This window comes from Chiloscyllium plagiosum, unplaced genomic scaffold (genome assembly GCF_037043375.1).
Source record: "Chiloscyllium plagiosum isolate Xiang-an unplaced genomic scaffold, Cpla_swu_hap1 HiC_scaffold_4, whole genome shotgun sequence".
NCBI lineage: Eukaryota > Metazoa > Chordata > Chondrichthyes > Orectolobiformes > Hemiscylliidae > Chiloscyllium > Chiloscyllium plagiosum.
Window position 1 is genome coordinate 86,882,650 of NW_028270142.1, and position 17,433 is coordinate 86,900,082.

The 17,433-nt window shown below is 41.2% G+C and overlaps 1 protein-coding gene across 7 annotated transcripts in view; it reads left to right on the plus strand.

The window, feature by feature from the left end:
* garem1 (GRB2 associated regulator of MAPK1 subtype 1) overlaps positions 1 to 17,433 on the plus strand; it is a 136,118-nt gene that overhangs the window by 101,347 nt on the left and 17,338 nt on the right. For all 7 annotated transcript variants that reach the window (XM_043688265.2, XM_043688264.2, XM_043688266.2 and 4 more), the window contains one exon: positions 11,261 to 12,436. In XM_043688265.2, the coding sequence (XP_043544200.2) occupies positions 11,261 to 12,436 (1,176 nt within the window). The remainder of the gene's footprint in view (positions 1 to 11,260; positions 12,437 to 17,433) is intronic.

Consider the following 17,433-nt stretch of genomic DNA (forward strand, 5'->3'; position numbering starts at 1 on the left):
AAGACACTGCTTGATTAGGGACAGCCAGCACGGATTTGTGAAGGGTAGGTCTTGCCTTACAAGTCTTATTGAATTCTTCGAGGAGGTGACCAAGCATGTGGATGAGGGTAGAGCAGTGGATGTAGTGTACATGGATTTTAGTAAGGCATTTGATAAGGATCCCCATGGTAGGCTTATGCGGAAAGTCAGGAGGCATGGGATAGAGGGAAATTTGGCCAATTGGATAGAAAACTGGCTAACCGGTCGAAGGCAGAGAGTGGTGGTAGATGGTAAATATTCAGCCTGGAGCCCAGTTACAAGTGGAGTTCCGCAGGGATCAGTTCTGGGTCCTCTGCTGTTTGTAATTTTTATTAATGACTTAGATGAGGGAGTCGAAGGGTGGGTCAGTAAATTTGCAGATGATACGAAGATAGGTGGAGTTGTGGACAGTGAGGAGGGCTGTTGTCGGCTACAGAGGGACTTAGATATGATGCAGAGCTGGGCTGAGGAGTGGCAGATGGAGTTCAACCCTGCCAAGTGTGAGGTTGTCCATTTTGGAAGAACAAATAAGAATGCGGAATACAGGGTTAATGGTAGGGTTCTTAGTCAGGTGGAGGAACAGAGGGATCTTGGGGTGTATGTACATAGATCTTTGAAGGTTGCCACTCAGGTGGATAGAGTTTGTAAGAAGGCCTATGGAGTATTATCGTTCATTAGCAGAGGGATTGAATTCAAGAGTCGTGAGGTGATGTTGCAGCTGTACAGGACTTTGGTTAGGCCACAGTTGGAGTACTGTGTGCAGTTCTGGTCGCCTCACTTTAGGAAAGATGTGGAAGCTTTGGAGAGGGTGTAGAGAAGATTTACCAGGATGTTGCCTGGAATGGAGAGGAAGTCGTACGAGGATAGGTTGAGAGTTCTCGGCCTTTTCTCGTTGGAACGGCGAAGGATGAGGGGTGACTTGATAGAGGTTTATAAGATGATCAGAGGAATAGATAGAGTAGACAGTCAGAAACTTTTTCCCCGGGTACAACAGAGTGTTACAAGGGGACATAAATTTAAGGTGAAGGGTGGAAGGTATAGGGGAGATGTCAGGGGTGGGTTCTTTACCCAGAGAGTGGTGGGGGCATGGAATGCGCTGCCCGTGGGAGTGGTAGAGTTGGAATCATTGGCGACCTTTAAGCGGCATTTGGATAGGTACATGGATGGGTACTTAATCTAGGTTAGAAATTCGGCACAACATCGTGGGCCGAAGGGCCTGTTCTGTGCTGTATTGTTCTATGTTCTATGTTCTAAGTGTTCAAAGTCCTGATGAGGCTACACCGAGACGACTATGAACAATTTTGGCAATTTCACTCCTGGAAGAATAATTCAATCATAGTTTCTGTAATTTCTTGTGCTGTAAACTATGGTTGGGATCTCTTCAATTTAGAAGTGTGAGGAATGATTTGGTCAAGGTCTTTACATATTAAAGTGAATTAATAGCATAGTCAGAGATGTACAGCACAGAAACAGACCCTCTGGTCCAACTCATCCATGCCAACCAGATATCCTAAATTAATCTAGTCCTGTTTGCCTGCACTTGGCCCATAACCCTTTAAATCCTTCCTATTCATATACTCATCCAGATGCCTTTTAAAAGTTGTAATTGTACCAGCCTCCACCACTTCTTCTGGCAGCTCATTCCATACATGTACCACCCTCTGCGTGAAAAAGTTGTCCCTTTTTAAATCTTTCCCCTCGCACCCTCAAGCTATACCATCTATTTCTGGACTCACCCACCCCAGGGAAAAGACTTTGTCTATTTATCCTATCCATATCCCTCATAATTTTAATGACCTCTATCAGGTCACTCCTTAGCCTCTGACGTTCCAGGGAAAACAGCACCAGCCTATTCAGCCTCTCCTGACAGCTCAAATCTTCCAATCCTGGCAACATCCTTGGAAGTCTTTTCTGAACCCTTTTAAGTTTCACCACATCTTTCCAATAGGGAGACCAGAAATGCACAGTCTTCCGAAAGTGACCTAATCAATGTCCTATATAGCAGGAACATAACCACTCAACTCCAAACTCAATGCTGTGACCAGTAAAGAAAAGCATACCAAATTCTGCCTTCACTATCCTATCTATCTGCGACTCAATTTCCAGGGAATTATGAACCTGAACTCCAAAGTCTGACTTCCACTGGTTTGGGAGGACTCTGCATCCTATGGTCTAAAACTTAGAGACAGATGTTGCACAGGAGTGAAGTTAGAAAACACTTCTATGGAAAGTTTGGCCATTTGTGGAAGAGAATTCCAAAGATGCCAGATAAATTGTTCATTTTAAATTTAGGATTGACAGATATTTGGTAAGCAGAGCTATTCAAGGGAGATTTTTAGAGCCAACCTGTCTAACCTTAATTTGATGCCCTCTAATCTTCGATTCCCCAATCCAATCCCTATTCATGTCTCTCACGATCTTATACACACCTATAAGATTCCCCCTTCAATCTCGTATGCTCTGAAGATGATGCAAATATTTCTGCAAGGGGACTTGCAATTTCCTCCCTTCCCACAATGTTCTGGGATACATTAGATCAGATCCTAGCGATGTACCCACCTCTACATTCTCTAACACCTCCCAAACGTCCTCTTCAATGTGAACTGTTTTTAAAACATCAAAGTTTATTTCTCTACATTCTCTCTCCACTGTAAAAACTGATGTGAAATATTCATTTAGTATTTCTTCCAACTCCTGGGGTTCAACACAAAGACTACTGCCTTGATCTTTTTTTCTCTCTCTCTCTCTCGTTACCCTCTTGTTCTTAATATATTTGTTAGCATCTCTTCAGATTATCCTTAATCTTATCTGCTAATGCTATCTCATATCCCCGCTTTGACGTCCTGATTTCTTTCTTAAGAATGCCTGTACACTTTTTACATTGGTTATGAGAGTCAATTGAACCAAGTTGTCTGTCTCTAAAATAAGATTCTCTTTTATTCTTGACTCAAACATCATAGAATTGCTGCAGTGTTGAAACAGGCAACTTGGCCCAAGAAGTCCACACCGATCCTTCGAAGAGTATCCCACCCAGACCCATTTCCCTACATTTCCCCTGACTAATGCACCTGACCTACACATCCATGAACACTGGGCAATTTAACTTGGCCGATTCACCTAACATACACATCTTTGAAATGTGGGAGGAAACCCACGCAGACATGAGGGAGAATGTGCAAACTCCCCACAGACAGGTGCCCGAGCCTGGAATCAAACCAGGGTTCCTAGCTTTGTGAGACAGCAGTGCTAACCCGAGCCACCATGCCACCCCTTTATTCATCCATTGTTCCTTTATCTTACCAGCCTTACCGTTCACTGTAACAGGAACAAAATGCTTCTGAACTCGAGTCATCACACTCTTGAACACCTCCCACTTATCAGACATCCTTTTATCTGCCAGCAGTCTACTCCACTGAACCTTTGCAAGTTTCTGTCTCATACCATTAAAATTTGCCTTATTCAAATGAAAAACTTCAATTTTTATGGAAGACTTATCCTGTTCCATAACAATTTTGAAACTAATAGGATTATAATGGTTAAACCCAAAGTATTTACTTCAGTCACCTGCTCTGCCTTATTGCTGACAAGAAGGTCTAGTTTTATTCTTTCTGTAGAAGGAGCATCCTCATATTAATAAAGAAAATTTTCTTGAAGACATTTGACAAATTTTTCACCATTCCAAACCTTTAGCACTATGGTAGTCTCAATTCATGTTTGGAAAATTAAAAAACAACCCTTATTACGACTTTATTATGCTTACATATAGCTGAGATCTTATGTATTTGTTTCTCAATTTCTTTCTTACTGTCAGGGAGTCAATAGTATAATCCCATCAAAGTGATCTTTCCTTTCTTTGGAATTTTTACCCCATTATTTTCCCTGGACGGTTTTTCAGAACTAGTTCCCTAGTTATAGCAGTAATGTATTCCTTAAACAAAAATGCCACCCTCCCACCCCTTTTGCCTCCTTTTTCTATCCTTCCCATAGCATCTAAATCCCATAACTTTAAGCTGCGAGCTTTATCAGTGTCTCAGCCAAGTGTCCCTGTAAAGCTATGATGTCCCAATCCCATGTTCTTAAATGCCCTGAGTTCATCAGTCTTACCTTGCATTGAAATAAATGCAGTTTCTTCAGAGTTACTACATGCTCTCTTTCTATTTTAATTGATGTGCTGTCTTCGTTCAAAACCTTCTCTTGAATCCTTCTGTTTACATTGCTACTTAGAATTCCTCCACTCTGCTTCTTAATCAATATAAAGTCTCTCTTAATGGGATAAGCAAATCTCCTTGCTAAGATATTGATCCCTTTCCTATTTAGAATTAGAATCCCTATAGTGTGGAAACAGGCCCTTCGGCCCAACAAGTCCACACCAGCTCTCTCAAGAGTAAACCACCAGACCCATTCCCCTACCCTATATTTGCACCTAACCTACACATCCCTGAACACTATGGGCAATTTAGCATGGCCAATTCACCTAACCTGAACATCTTTGGATTGTGGGAGGAAACTGAGCACCCAGAGGAGACACTGGGAGAATGTGCAAACTCCACACGGACAGTTGCCCGAGGCGGGAATCGAACATGAATCCCTGGCGCTGTAAGGCAGCAGTGCTAACCACTGAGCCACCATGCCACCGCAATATGAAAAATCATAATGAAAAATCACATTTCGGTTAGACCCATCTTTTTTAAACAGGTCTTTTCTATCCCAAAAGACATTCCAATTGTCCAAAACCTGAACAACTGGATAATCCACCAGCTCTTCAGCCATTGACTTATCTCCTTTTGTTCCTTCTCTCATTTGAGTTTGGCATTGGAACCAAACCAAAAATGACTACTTAAGGTTTTTATGTTTTAATCATCTTCCTAACCTCTTAAATTCACTCTATTGCTTTAATCTTTTCCCTAAAAATGTCATTCCAACTAATGTGTACAATAATTTCTGGCTTCTCAATCTTACCATTAACAATATGCTTGAAACATTTAGAGAGATCCTTAATCCTAGCACCAGGAAAGTAAACAAACTATTCTAAATTTATAGTCACTGCCACAGAATCTCCTGTCTATGCCCCTGACACGCGAGTCTCTTATAACAATAATTCTATTAAATCTTGTTGGAGGTGATTTCCTTGAATTCCAGGAGCAGCAATTACTGTTTTATATGCTGTTGCATTGTTTTGGAACTTTGGAAAAAATAAGTCAAAACAACAGCAGTTTAAAAGGGAGAAGAGCAGACAAAGGAAGCACATGGTGAGGACAGTGCAGGAGAGAGAGAGAGAGAAAACCTGCACAGTTACCGCCTTTGCTGTTTGAATTCGTGTATCGCTGGACATCGGAGTGCATCTGGAAAAATTAACAAACAGTGAAATTCACAACTAATCTTGGAGGAAGTGTTGGGTGAAGTTCACAGCACAGAATCAGATAAGTTAATTGTTGTTTTAAGTCTGTCCAAGATAGAGGCTGCAGTAGTGGGAACAGTGGATTCTTTCTTGATTATATGTTTTTGGAGATAAGTCTCTTGATTAAACTTAAAATATAAGCCATAGCTATTAATTTAACCTGGGGCAGTGTTTGTAGAGGAAGAAGACGGTATTATTTTCTGGGTCTGTAGATTGTGAAGGAGCAAAAATGGCCTTTGCAGTGATATGCACTTCTTGTCAGATGTGGGAGTTTAAAGAGAGTTTAAGGGTTACTGCGGATTATATCTGCCATAAATGCTGTTGGATGCAAATCTTATCAAATCGAGTGGATCGGTTGGAGAGACAGATGGAAGCGATGAGGAATTTGCAACAGCAACAGTATGTGATGGATAGCAGTTATAGAAAGGGGGGAAAGTCTCAGATACAGTTACATAGATGGGTTAACTCCAGGAAGGGTAGGAGAGGTAGGCAGCTAGAGCAGGAGTCTTTTGTGGATATACCCATTTCAAACAGGTATGCTGTTTTGGAAAATGTAGGGGGTGATGGATTCTCAGGGGAAAGTAGCACAAACAGCCAAGTTTCTGGTATTGAGACTGGCTCTAATGCAACGAGGGGTACATCTGCTTCCAAGAGATTAATTGTGTTAGGGGATTCTGTAGTCAGAGGTACAGACAGACATTTCTGTGGCCAGCAGAGAAAAAGCAGAATGGTGTGTTGTTTCCCTGGTGCCAGGATCAAGGATGTCTCAGAGAGGGTGCAGAATGTTCTCACGGGGGAGAGGGGCCAGCAGGAGGTCATTGTCCACATAGGAACCAACGATATTGGAAGGGAAAAGGTTGAGACTCTGAAGGGAGATTAGAGAGTTAGGTAGAAATTTAAAAAGGAGGTCCTCAAGGGTAGTAATATCTGGATTACTCCCAGTGCTACGAGTTAGTGAGGGCTGGAATAGGATGATAGAGCAGATGAATGCATGGCTGAGGAGCTGGTGTATGGGAGAAGGATTCACATTTTTGGATCATTGGAATCTCTTTTGGGGTAGAAGTGACCTGTACAAGAAGGACGGATTGCACCTAAATTGGAAAGGGACTAATATACTGGCAGGGAAATTTGCTAGAACTGCTTGGGAGGATTTAAACTAGTAAAGTGGCGGGGTGGGATCCAGGGAGATAGTGAGGAAAGAGATCAATCTGAGACTGGTACAGCTGAGAACAGAAGTGAGTCAAACGGTCAGGGCAGGCAGGGACAAGGTAGGAACAATAAATTAAACTGCATTTATTTCAATGCAAGGGGCCTAACAGGGAAGGCAGATGAACACGGGGCATGGTTAGGAACATGGGACTGTGATATCATAGCAATTACGGAAACATGGCTCAGGGATGGGCAGGACTGGCAGCTTAATGTTCCAGGATATAAATGCTACAGGAAGGATAGAAAGGGAGGCAAAATAGGAGGGGGAGTGGCATTTTTGATCAGGGATAGCATTACAGCAGTGCTGAGGGAGGATATTCCCGGAAATACATCCAGGGAAGTTATTTGGGTGGAACTGAGAAATAAGAAAGGGATGGTTACCTTATTGGGATTGTATTGTAGACCCCATAAGAGTCAGAGGGAAATTGAGAAACAAACTTGTAAGGAGATCTCAGCTATCTGTAAGAATAATAGGGTAGTTATGGGAGGGGATTTTAACTTTACAAACATCGACTGGGACTGCCATAGTGTTAAAGGTTTAGATAGAGAGGAATTTGTTAAGTGTGTACAAGACAATCTTCTGATTCAGTATGTGGATGTACCTACTGGAGAAGGTGCAAAGCTTGACCTACTCTTGGGAAATAAGGCAGGGCAGGTGACTGAGGTGTCAGTGGGGGAGCACTTTGGGGCCAGCGACCATAATTCTATTCGTTTTAAAATAGTGATGGAAAAAGATGGACCAGATCTAAAAGTTGAAGTTTTAAATTGGAGAAAGGCCAATTTTGACGATATTAGGCAAGAACTTTCAAAAGCTGATTGGAGGCAGATGTTCGCAGGTAAAGGGACGGCTGGAAAATGGGAAGGCTTCAGAAATGAGGTAACAAGAATCCAGAGAAAGTATACTCCTGTCAGGGTGAAAGGAAAGGCTGGTAGTTATAGGGAATGCTGTATGACTAAAGAAATTGAGGGTTTGGTTAAGAAAAAGAAGGAAGCCTATGTCAGGTACAGACAGGATAGATCGAGTGAATCCTTAGAAGAGTATAAAGGCAGTAGAAGTATATTTAGAAGGGAAATCAGGAGGGCAAAACGGGGACATGAGATAGCTTTGGCAAATAGAATTCAGGAGAATCCAAAGGGGTTTTACAAATATATTAAGGACAAAAGGGTAACTGGGAAAGAATAGGGCCCCTCAAAGATCAGCAAGGCAGCCTTTGTGTGGAGCCACAGAAAATGGGGGAGATACTAAATGAATATTTTGCATCAGTATTTATTGTGGAAAAGGATATGGAAGATATAGACTGTAGGGAAATAGATGGTGACATCTTGCAAAATGTCCAGATTACAGAGGAGGAAGTGCTGGATGCCTTGAAACGGTTAAAGGTGGATAAATCCCCAGGACCTGATCAGGTGTACCTGAGAACTCTGTGGGAAGCTAGAGAAGTGATTGCTGGACCTCTTGCTGAGATATTTGTATCATCGATAGTCACAGGTGAGGTGCCGGAAGACACGAGCTTGGCAAACGCGGTGCCACTGTTTAAGAAGGACGGTAAAGACAAGCCAGTGAGCTATAGACCGGTGAGCCTGACGTTGGTGGTGGGCAAGTTGTTGGAGGGAGTCCTGAGGGATAGGATGTACATGTAGTTGGAAAGGCAAGGACTGATTTGGGATAGTCAACATGGCTTTGTGCGTGGGAAATCATATCTCACAAACTTGATTGCGTTTTTTGAAGAAGCAACAAAGAAGATTGATGAGAGCACAGCAGTTGATGTGATCTATATGGACTTCAGTAAGGCATTCGACAAGGTTCCCCAAGGGAGACTGGGAGGAAGGTTAGATCTCATGGAATACAGGGAGAACTAGCCATTTGGATACAGAACTGGCTCAAAGGTAGAAGACAGAGGGTGGTGGTGGTGGAGGGTGGTGGTGCAGGCCTGTGACCAGTGGAGTGCCACAAGGATCGGTGCTGGGTCCTCTACATTTTGTCATTTACACAAAAGATTTGGGTGTGAGCATAAGAGATACAGTTAGTAAGTTTGCAGATGACACCAAAATTGGAGGTGTAGCGGACAGCGAAGAGGGTTACCTCAGATTACAACAGGATCTGGACCAGATGGGCCAATGGGCTGAGGAGTGGCAGATGGAGTTTAATTCAGATAATTGCGAGGTGTTGCATTTTGGGAAAGCAAATTTTTAGCAGGACTTATACACTTAATGGTAAGGTCCTAGGGAGTGTTGCTGAACAAAGAGACCTTGGAGTGCAGGTTCATAGCTCCTTGAAAGTGGAGTCGCAGGTAGATAGGATAGTGAAGAAGGATAGTTATTGGTCAGAGTATTGAGTACAGGAGTTGGGAGGTCATGTTGCAGCGTACAGGACATTGGTTAGGCCACTGTTGGAATATTGTGTGCAATTCTGGTCTCCTTCCTATCGGAAAGATGTTATGAAACTTGAAAGGGTTCAGAAAAGATATACAAGGAAGTTGCCAGGGTTGGAGGATCTGAGCTACAGGGAGAGGCTGAACAGGCTGGGGCTGTTTTCCCTGGAGCGTCGGAGGCTGAGGGGTGACCTTATAGAGGTTTACAAAATTATGAGGGGCATGGATAGGATAAATAGACAAAGTCCTTTTCCCTGGAGTGGGGGAAGTCCAGAACTGGAGGGCATAGGTTTAGGGTGAGAGGGGAAAGATATAAGAGAGACCAAAGGGGCAACTTTTTCACGCAGAAGGTGTTACGTGTATGGAATGAGCTGCCAGAGGATGTGGTGGAGGGTGGTACAATTGCAACATTTAAGAGGCATTTGGATGGGTATATGAATAGGAAGGGTTTGGAGGGATATGGGCCAGGCGCTGGCAGGTGGGACTAGATTGGGTTGGGATATTTGGTCGGCATGGACGGGTTGGACCGAAGGGTTTGTTTCCATGCTGTACATCTCTATGAATCTATACTGCCAAACATAAGAATCGTTCCAAGTGTCCAATGACTGGCCCTTCCATTTTCCTTGGAGAGAGTATCCCCTTCAACAGTTCTAAAAACTGAATATCTATTTGATAGAGGAATAGCTAATGGAGACTTTTGAACCACCTTCTTATCTTTCCTGACAGTCACTCATCTATTTGACTGATCCTGCTGAGTAATAACTTTTCTAAATCTACTAGCCATCTCACCCTCTACCTTCTATATGGCCTTAATAACATTAAGCCAAAAAAAAAGTTTCAATAACACTTTGTATATAAAATACTTTTCATTATCTACAGAAAATAATGTTAAAATGAGAAAAATCAAACATATAAAACTTAAAGTCAACCGCTTGGCTGATTAACTGAATGAAAACAAATCCTCTTCGATAAATTCCTTGAAGAAAACAAAACTCTTCTCCAGAGCTGACCCATGTGTAGGACTCTCCGGAATGTAAACACAACTCCTTATTTTAAAAAATAAACTTCAGTTTTTCAAAAAAAATCCTTTGCAATGTTTAAAAAGAAACCTTTTTAAACACGCAGACTTTTAAAATTTTTGAATTTAGAGTAAAAAATAACTCAGCTGTTCAGTGTACAGCCTCAAAAGCTCGTTTTTTAAAAAGTCTGTTTTTTAAAAATGGTTTTGTTCTTTTTAATGTTAATAGAACAAAATGGAATGAAATATTTTATTAGTAAACTATTAGTATAAAACGGTTTAAAAAAAAATCTTTAAGCCTGCAATCCCAGGAGAAACTGCAAGATCCATGTTTCTCGTCTGCAGTTCACAGGTTCTAAATTACTTAATTTCTGTGTTCTTGTTGTATCTGTACGAGTTTTGACTTGGAATGCTCAAGTAATCAGTTTTTCTGTAGTGGTATACCTGTTCCTTTGTTCAATCTGCCACTTTCCCACACTACTTTCGTGATGTTTTGTGGGTGCCTTATGGCCAGGAATATTACTTGTCTGTTCTTGCAGTTTTTAAAGTCTCTACACTGGTTAAGTTTTATTTTGGTAATAGTCTTTGTCCTACACTCTACTCTCACCGAATTTTTTTAAAAATTCTTCACTCTGCAGTTGATTCTGGTGAGTTGATTTACACAACTCTGTTCAAACTCCACTTGACCAGTGAAAATGTCAGTTCCCTCTTGGTGTAAAGCTTTAACTGTCTAAATGCTGTCGCTTTGGTAAATTTATGGTGGCATGAAAAAATTGCTGGTTAACTTGGTTTATAATAAAACTGAAATGAAAACAAAGTGCTGGAGAAATGTGGGTCTGGTGGCATCTGTAGATAGAGAAACAGTTAACATTTCAAGTCTAATAGGACTGTTCTTCAGAACAGCTTCTAAAGAAGTCACATTAGACTCAGTAGTAAGTCTCTTAATTTCTTTTAGATGCTGAAGACCTTCTACGTTTTGCCAACAATTTATTTTGATTTCATATCTCTAGCAACTGCAGCACTTATCATTTTACAAAAAAGCATTATAATAAAAGCAATGTCAAAATGCACGGAATTAAGGTCCCGCTGTATGACATAAAATCGAATGTTAATCTGATTTTATTTTTTAATATTGATCAATGTTTCTGAAAATAATCAACCAAAAGTTGAAATCATAGAAGCCACAGGGAAAAAAAACCTACGTTGTAATATAATTAATTATTTGTTCCTCCTCCTCCTCCTCAGGTAGCCGCAGGGGAATGCAATGAAGATACTGAAGTATACAACATCACTTTGAGTACAGGTGATGAACTTACTCTAATGGGACAAGCTGAAATTCTTTATGCCAAAACATCAAAAGAAAAGTCCAGATTTAATAATATCTTTAAGAAAATTGGAAAATTGAACGCTATTGGCAGATTTGGAAGAGGAAAGATGCCTTGCCTTATTTGCATGAATCACCGGACCAATGAAAGCATTAGCCTTCCTTTCCAGTGTAAAGGCCGATTCAGCACACGTAGTCCCCTTGAGATACAAATGCAAGATGGTGAACACACTATTCGCACCATTGTTGAAAAGACCAGGCTACCAGTAAATGTTACTGTGCCATCTGCACCTCCACGAAATCCTTATGATCTGCACCTCATTCGAGAGGGTCATCGCTATAAGTTTGTTAATATTCAAACCAAGACTGTTGTGGTGTGCTGTGTACTTCGCAACAACAAAATGATTCCCATGCACTTTCCACTTCATTTAGTTGTGCCAAAGTTTACCTTAGCTGAAGGTCTTCTTAAGGGAGCAATGTGGTATGAGAACGCAGTACAACATTCATTCAATGTTTGTCAAGAGCAGTTCGATATTGAAGAGTATTCACGAGCTGTTCGGGATGTAAAAATTGACTGGAATGAAGATTGCAAAAGTCCAAAGAAGACGAGGTGTACTGGGCACAGTCACATGCCTAACTCTCTCAGCTATGCCCGTGAAGAATTGACACAGTCTTTCCATCGACTTTCCGTATGTGTTTATGGAAATAATTTGCATGGAAATAGTGAAGTAAATCTGCATGGTTGTAAAGATCCAAATAATGAGTGGACTCTTTTCTCTCCTGAAACCGTCCTATCTCAAGATTCTGGAGATAGTGGGAGTGATTATTTGCTACCTGAAGTGACTGAAGAATCTGCTGGAGTCCAATCATGGTCAGAACTTCCCTATGAAGAGCTATGGTTAGATCAAGGAACTGGGAAACTGAATGGACAAGATCTTTTCTGTTTGGGTGAGAGATTGAAACCAGATAAGAGGGACTCGAGCCACTCTAAATGCCCAGCTTCTTCTGTCCTTTCTTCTCCAAGTCCTTTGTCTTCAATCAAACCATCGTCTGACACTTGTCTACCTCCGCCTCCAGTGCCTCCAAAGTCTGAAGCTGTAAGTTCTGATTTTAGACTGACTGCACAATATTTAGCAAACTTAGTTCTCAGCCAGTTTTAGAAAGTGGTAACGGTGTTTGTGCTCTCGGGAATTCAAAACTAATAAATATTTAACTGTGATTCATTCTTTTACTACCATGAGTTGCAAATTATGGATTTTCCTGCAGTGTTCCCAGACCTGATTTTCTGGTTCCACTCACTGATTTTATATAGAAGTACTTCATAGTATGTGGCTGGTGAATGAAGTGTTTCTAAAATCTAACAGATATTAAAATCATTTTTTCCTAAACTTGGAAATTAAGATTTTAGAATTTAGTATTCTGTTTAAGTTAAGATTATTTTTCATTCACAGTTACATCACAGCATTGCTGCAGAATCAAATCAAAGTGGAATAATCCCTGATCAGTATTTAGTTTTAGGGGGTCAGCTAGCTCAGTTGGTTGGATGGCTGGTATTTGCGATGCAGAGTGATGCTAACAGCATGGGTTCAATTCCTGCACTGGCTGAGGTTACCTTGAAGGACTCTCCTTCTCAACCTCTCTCTTCTCCCTTCATCTGAGGTACAGCAGCTTAATTTTCCAGGATACAAATGCTACACGAATGACAGAAAGGGAGGCAAGAGAGATGGGGAAGTGGCTTTTTTGATAAGGGATACCATGACAGCAGTACCTCGGGAGGATATTCCCGGAAATACATCCAGGAAGTTATTTGGGTGGAACTGAGAAATAAGAAAGGGATGATCACCTAATTGGGATTGTATTATAGACCCACTAATAATCAGAGGGAAGTTGAGAAATAAATTTGTAAGGAGATCTCAGTTTTCTGTGAAAATAATAGGGTGGTTATGGTAGCGGATTTTAACTTTCTAAACATAGACTGGGACTGCCACAGTGTTAAGGGTTTAGATGGAGAGGAATTTAAGCGTGTACAAGAAAATTTTCTGATTCAGTATGTGGCTGTAACTACTAGAGAAGGTGCAAAACTTGACCTACTCTTGGGAAATAAGGCAGGGCAGGTAACTGAGGTGTCAGTGGGGGAGCACTTTGGGGCCAGTGACCATAATTCTATTAGTTTTAAAATAGTGATGGAAAAGAATAGACCAGATCTGAAAGTTGAAGTTCTAAATTGGAGAAAGGCCAATTTTGACGGTATTAAGCAAGAACTTTCAAAAGCTGATTGGGGGCAAATGTTTGCAGGTAAAGGAACGGCTGGAAAATGGGAAGCCTTCAGAAATGAGATAATGAGAATCCAGAAACAGTATGTTCCTGTTAAGGTGAAAGGAAAGGCTGGGAGGGCATGCAGGATGACTAAAGAAATTGACAGTTTGGTTAAGAAAAAGAAGGAAGCAAATGTCAGGTATAGACAGGATAGATCAAGTAAATCCTTAGAGTATAAGTATAGGAGTATACTTAAGCGGGAAATCAGGAGGGCAAAAAGGGGACATGAGATAGCTTTGGCAAATAGAATCCAAACGGTTTTTACAAATACATTAAGGACAAAAGGGTAACTAGGGAGAGAATAGGGCCCCTCAAAGATCAGCAAGGCAGCTTTTATGTGGAATTGCAGGAGATAGGGGAGATACTAAACAAGTATTTTGCATCAGTATTTACTGTGGAGAAGGACATGGCAGGTATAGAATGTAGGAAAATACATTACAGAGGAGGAAGTGCTGGGTGTCTTGAAACACATAAAAGTAGATAAATCCCCAGGACCTGATCAGGTGGGAAGCTAGAGAAGTGATTGTTGGGCCTCTTACTGAAATATTTGTATCATTGATAGTCACAGTGAGATGCTGGAAGACTGGAGGTTGGCTAACGTGGTGCCACTGTTTAAGAAAGGTGGTAAGGACAAGCCAGGGAACTATGGACCAGTGAGCCTGACGTCAGTGGTGGACATGTTGGAGGGAATCCTGAGGGACAGGATGTACATGTATTTGGAAACACAAGGACTGATTAGGGACAGTCGACATGGCTTTGTGTGTGGGAAATCATGTCTCACAAACTTTGAGTTTTTTGAATAAGTAACAAAGGATTGATAAGGGCAGAGTGGAAGATGTGATCTATATGGACTTTAGTAAGGCATTCGACCAAGGTTCCCCATGGGAGACTAGTTAGCAAGATTCGATCTGATGGAATAAAGGGAGAACTAGCCATTTGGATACAGAACTGGCTCAAAGGTAGGAGACAGGGTGGTGGGGGAGGGTTGTTTTTAAGTCTGAAGGTCTGTGACCAGTGGAGTGCCACAAGGATCAATGCTGGGCCCACTACTTTTCGTCATTTATATAAATGACTTGGATGTGAGCATAAGAGTAAGTTTGCAGATGACACCAAAATTGGAGGTGTTGTGGATAGCGAAGTAGGTTACCTCAGATTACAGGGAGATCTTGATCAGATGGACTGATGTGCTGAGAAGTGGCAGATAAAGTTTAATTTAGATAAATGCGAGGTGCTGCATTTTGGGAAAGCAAATCCTAGCAGGACTTACACATTAAATAGTAAGGTCCTAGAGGGTGTTGCTGAACAAAGAATCTTGCACATTCTCCCCGTGTCTGCGTTGGTTTGCTCCGGTTTCCTCCCACAGTTCAAAGATGTGCAGGTCAGGTGAATTGGCCATGCTAAATTGCTCATAGCGATAGATGCATTAGTCGGAGGGTAGTGGGTCTGGGTGGGTTACTCTTCCAATGGTCGGTATGGACTGGTTGGGCCGAAGGTCCTGTTTCCACACTGTAGGGAATCTAATCTGTAAGGAATCTAAAGAGATCTTGGAGTGCAGGTTCATAGCTCCTTGAAAGTGGAGTCGCAGGTAGATAGGATAGTGAAGAAGACTTTTATTGCTTTCTTTTATTGGTCAGAGTATTGAGTACAGGAGTTGGGAGGTCATGTTGCGGCTGTATAGGACATTGTTAGGCCACTGTTGGAATATTGCATGCAATTCTGGTCTCCTTCCTATCAGAAAGATGTTGTGAAACTTGAAAGGGTTCAGAAAAGATTTACAAGGATCTTGCCAGGGTTGGGGGATTTGAGCTATAGTGAGAGATAGAATAGGCTAGGACTACTTTCCTTGGAGTGGTGGAGGCTGAGGTTATAGAGGTTTATAAAATCATGAGGGGCATGGATAGGATAAATAGACAAGGTCTTTTCCCTCGGGTGGGGGAGTCCAGAACTAGAGGGCATAGGTTTAGGTTGAGAGGGGAAAGATATTAAAGAGACCTGAGGGGCAACATTTTCACGCAGAGGGTGGTACATGTATGGAATGAGTTGCCAGAGGAAATGGTGGAAGCTATTACAATTGCAACATTTAAAAGGCATCTGGATGGGTATGTCAATATGAAGAGTTTGGAGGGATATGGGCCAGGTGCTGGCAGGTGGGACTAGATTGGGTTGGCATGGACAAGTTGGACCAAAGGGTCTGTTTCTGTGCCGTACATCTTTGACTCTTTAGTGGCCCTCAGGTTAAACCACCACAATTCGTTTTTCTCTCTCTGATAAGATAAAACCCTATGGTCTGCTAAGACTATGGTGCCTTATCTTTACTGTGTCTTCTAACTTGAAACCATGAGGATGATAATGTTTCTACTTAGGAGGAAGTATTAGCCAAGTGCTTTATCCATTAACCACTTTGAGCATTGTTGTGATTTCCTGCATGATTTTAATGTATAGCTGGTTTTATTCCTCCCTACCACAATGTTTAAATAACTTGCCAATTTCACTGTTCTGAATCACATGATGACTAGGGATTCAGATACTTCAGATAAGTCACTACCCTCCTGAGAATGGGGAAAATGTCAGCTTAAAAAAAAGTTTAATGCTTGAAATTACATAACAATAAACTTCTTGAAATGCCTGTTTTCTTGATAAGCAACTTAATATCTTCCAACTTTGTTTATTGTTGGTGTGGGAAAGAGGGTTAAATCACCTTATTCAATCTTGTAATGTGTTTAAGCTGTTTATCTGTGTAACCTCTTATGCTTTTTAATAGATGTCAATGCTGTAATTTTTACTGCATTTCTGAATATGTTGCTTTGGCTGAACGTTTGATTTTGCTGAAATATTTAACTGATATTATAGTTTATATGCTGCAAATCTGTTCCAAAATATGTCCTCAAATGATGTTGACAAAATACTCACTTAAAACTTAAGAAATTGCTCTCAGTTTCAGTAGAAATACCCTTGGAACATTCCTCCCTTATAGGGTTGAGGACATAAAGAATAAGAGGGGGATTAGTAAGACTGCTTAACAGTCAAGCGTTGTGACATTTCCACCATTATTGCTGGTAAATTTATTATTTAAGAGCATTTGAAATCTGTGAAGAATGTGGCAAATTGTTACGCATCTTTCAAAAACCTGGTCTCCTGATTCATCTATAGGTGATAGCTAGTTCTTGTAACGTTGCCTTGCCAGATAATGGAAGCCCCAGATTTAATCCTGACACATTTGTATGATACGTGACATTTAGCTATGATTCATGCTACTGGCAGTTGCCCATTGGCTCTTCTCATATGGTTTTGGTTTTGGGAAGGGCAAAATTGTTTTCAGTGGTTATGAAATAGGGTCATTAACCTACCACCGCTTGCTGTGCAGCACCAGACAGAGTAGTAATGTAACTGAGATAATTGGAGGGCTTTAATCATAGAACTGGTATCCTAATGGAAAATTAGTAAAGAAATCTATTAAAATAAAGATATAGGTCTGAATCAATAAATTGGAAGCTGGAGATTGAGCAGTATTGATTCATTTCACAGCATATTTCCTATAATTCAGACCTGATAAATCTTAATTGGATCCCTTATATCTTAGGGAAACACTTTAGCCAGAGCCAAAGGCTCTCAGTACCATAGGATTTACATGCTCTTTGCAGAAATGTAGACAGGCTGCTTGACAGTAGGAATCAGTCTGAGGTGGGGGAGCATCTGGATGTGTGGCACACCCAGATGTCAGTCTAACACCTGCAGCACGTGCCAGCTGCTTACATGACAACCGTGTTACATATTTTCT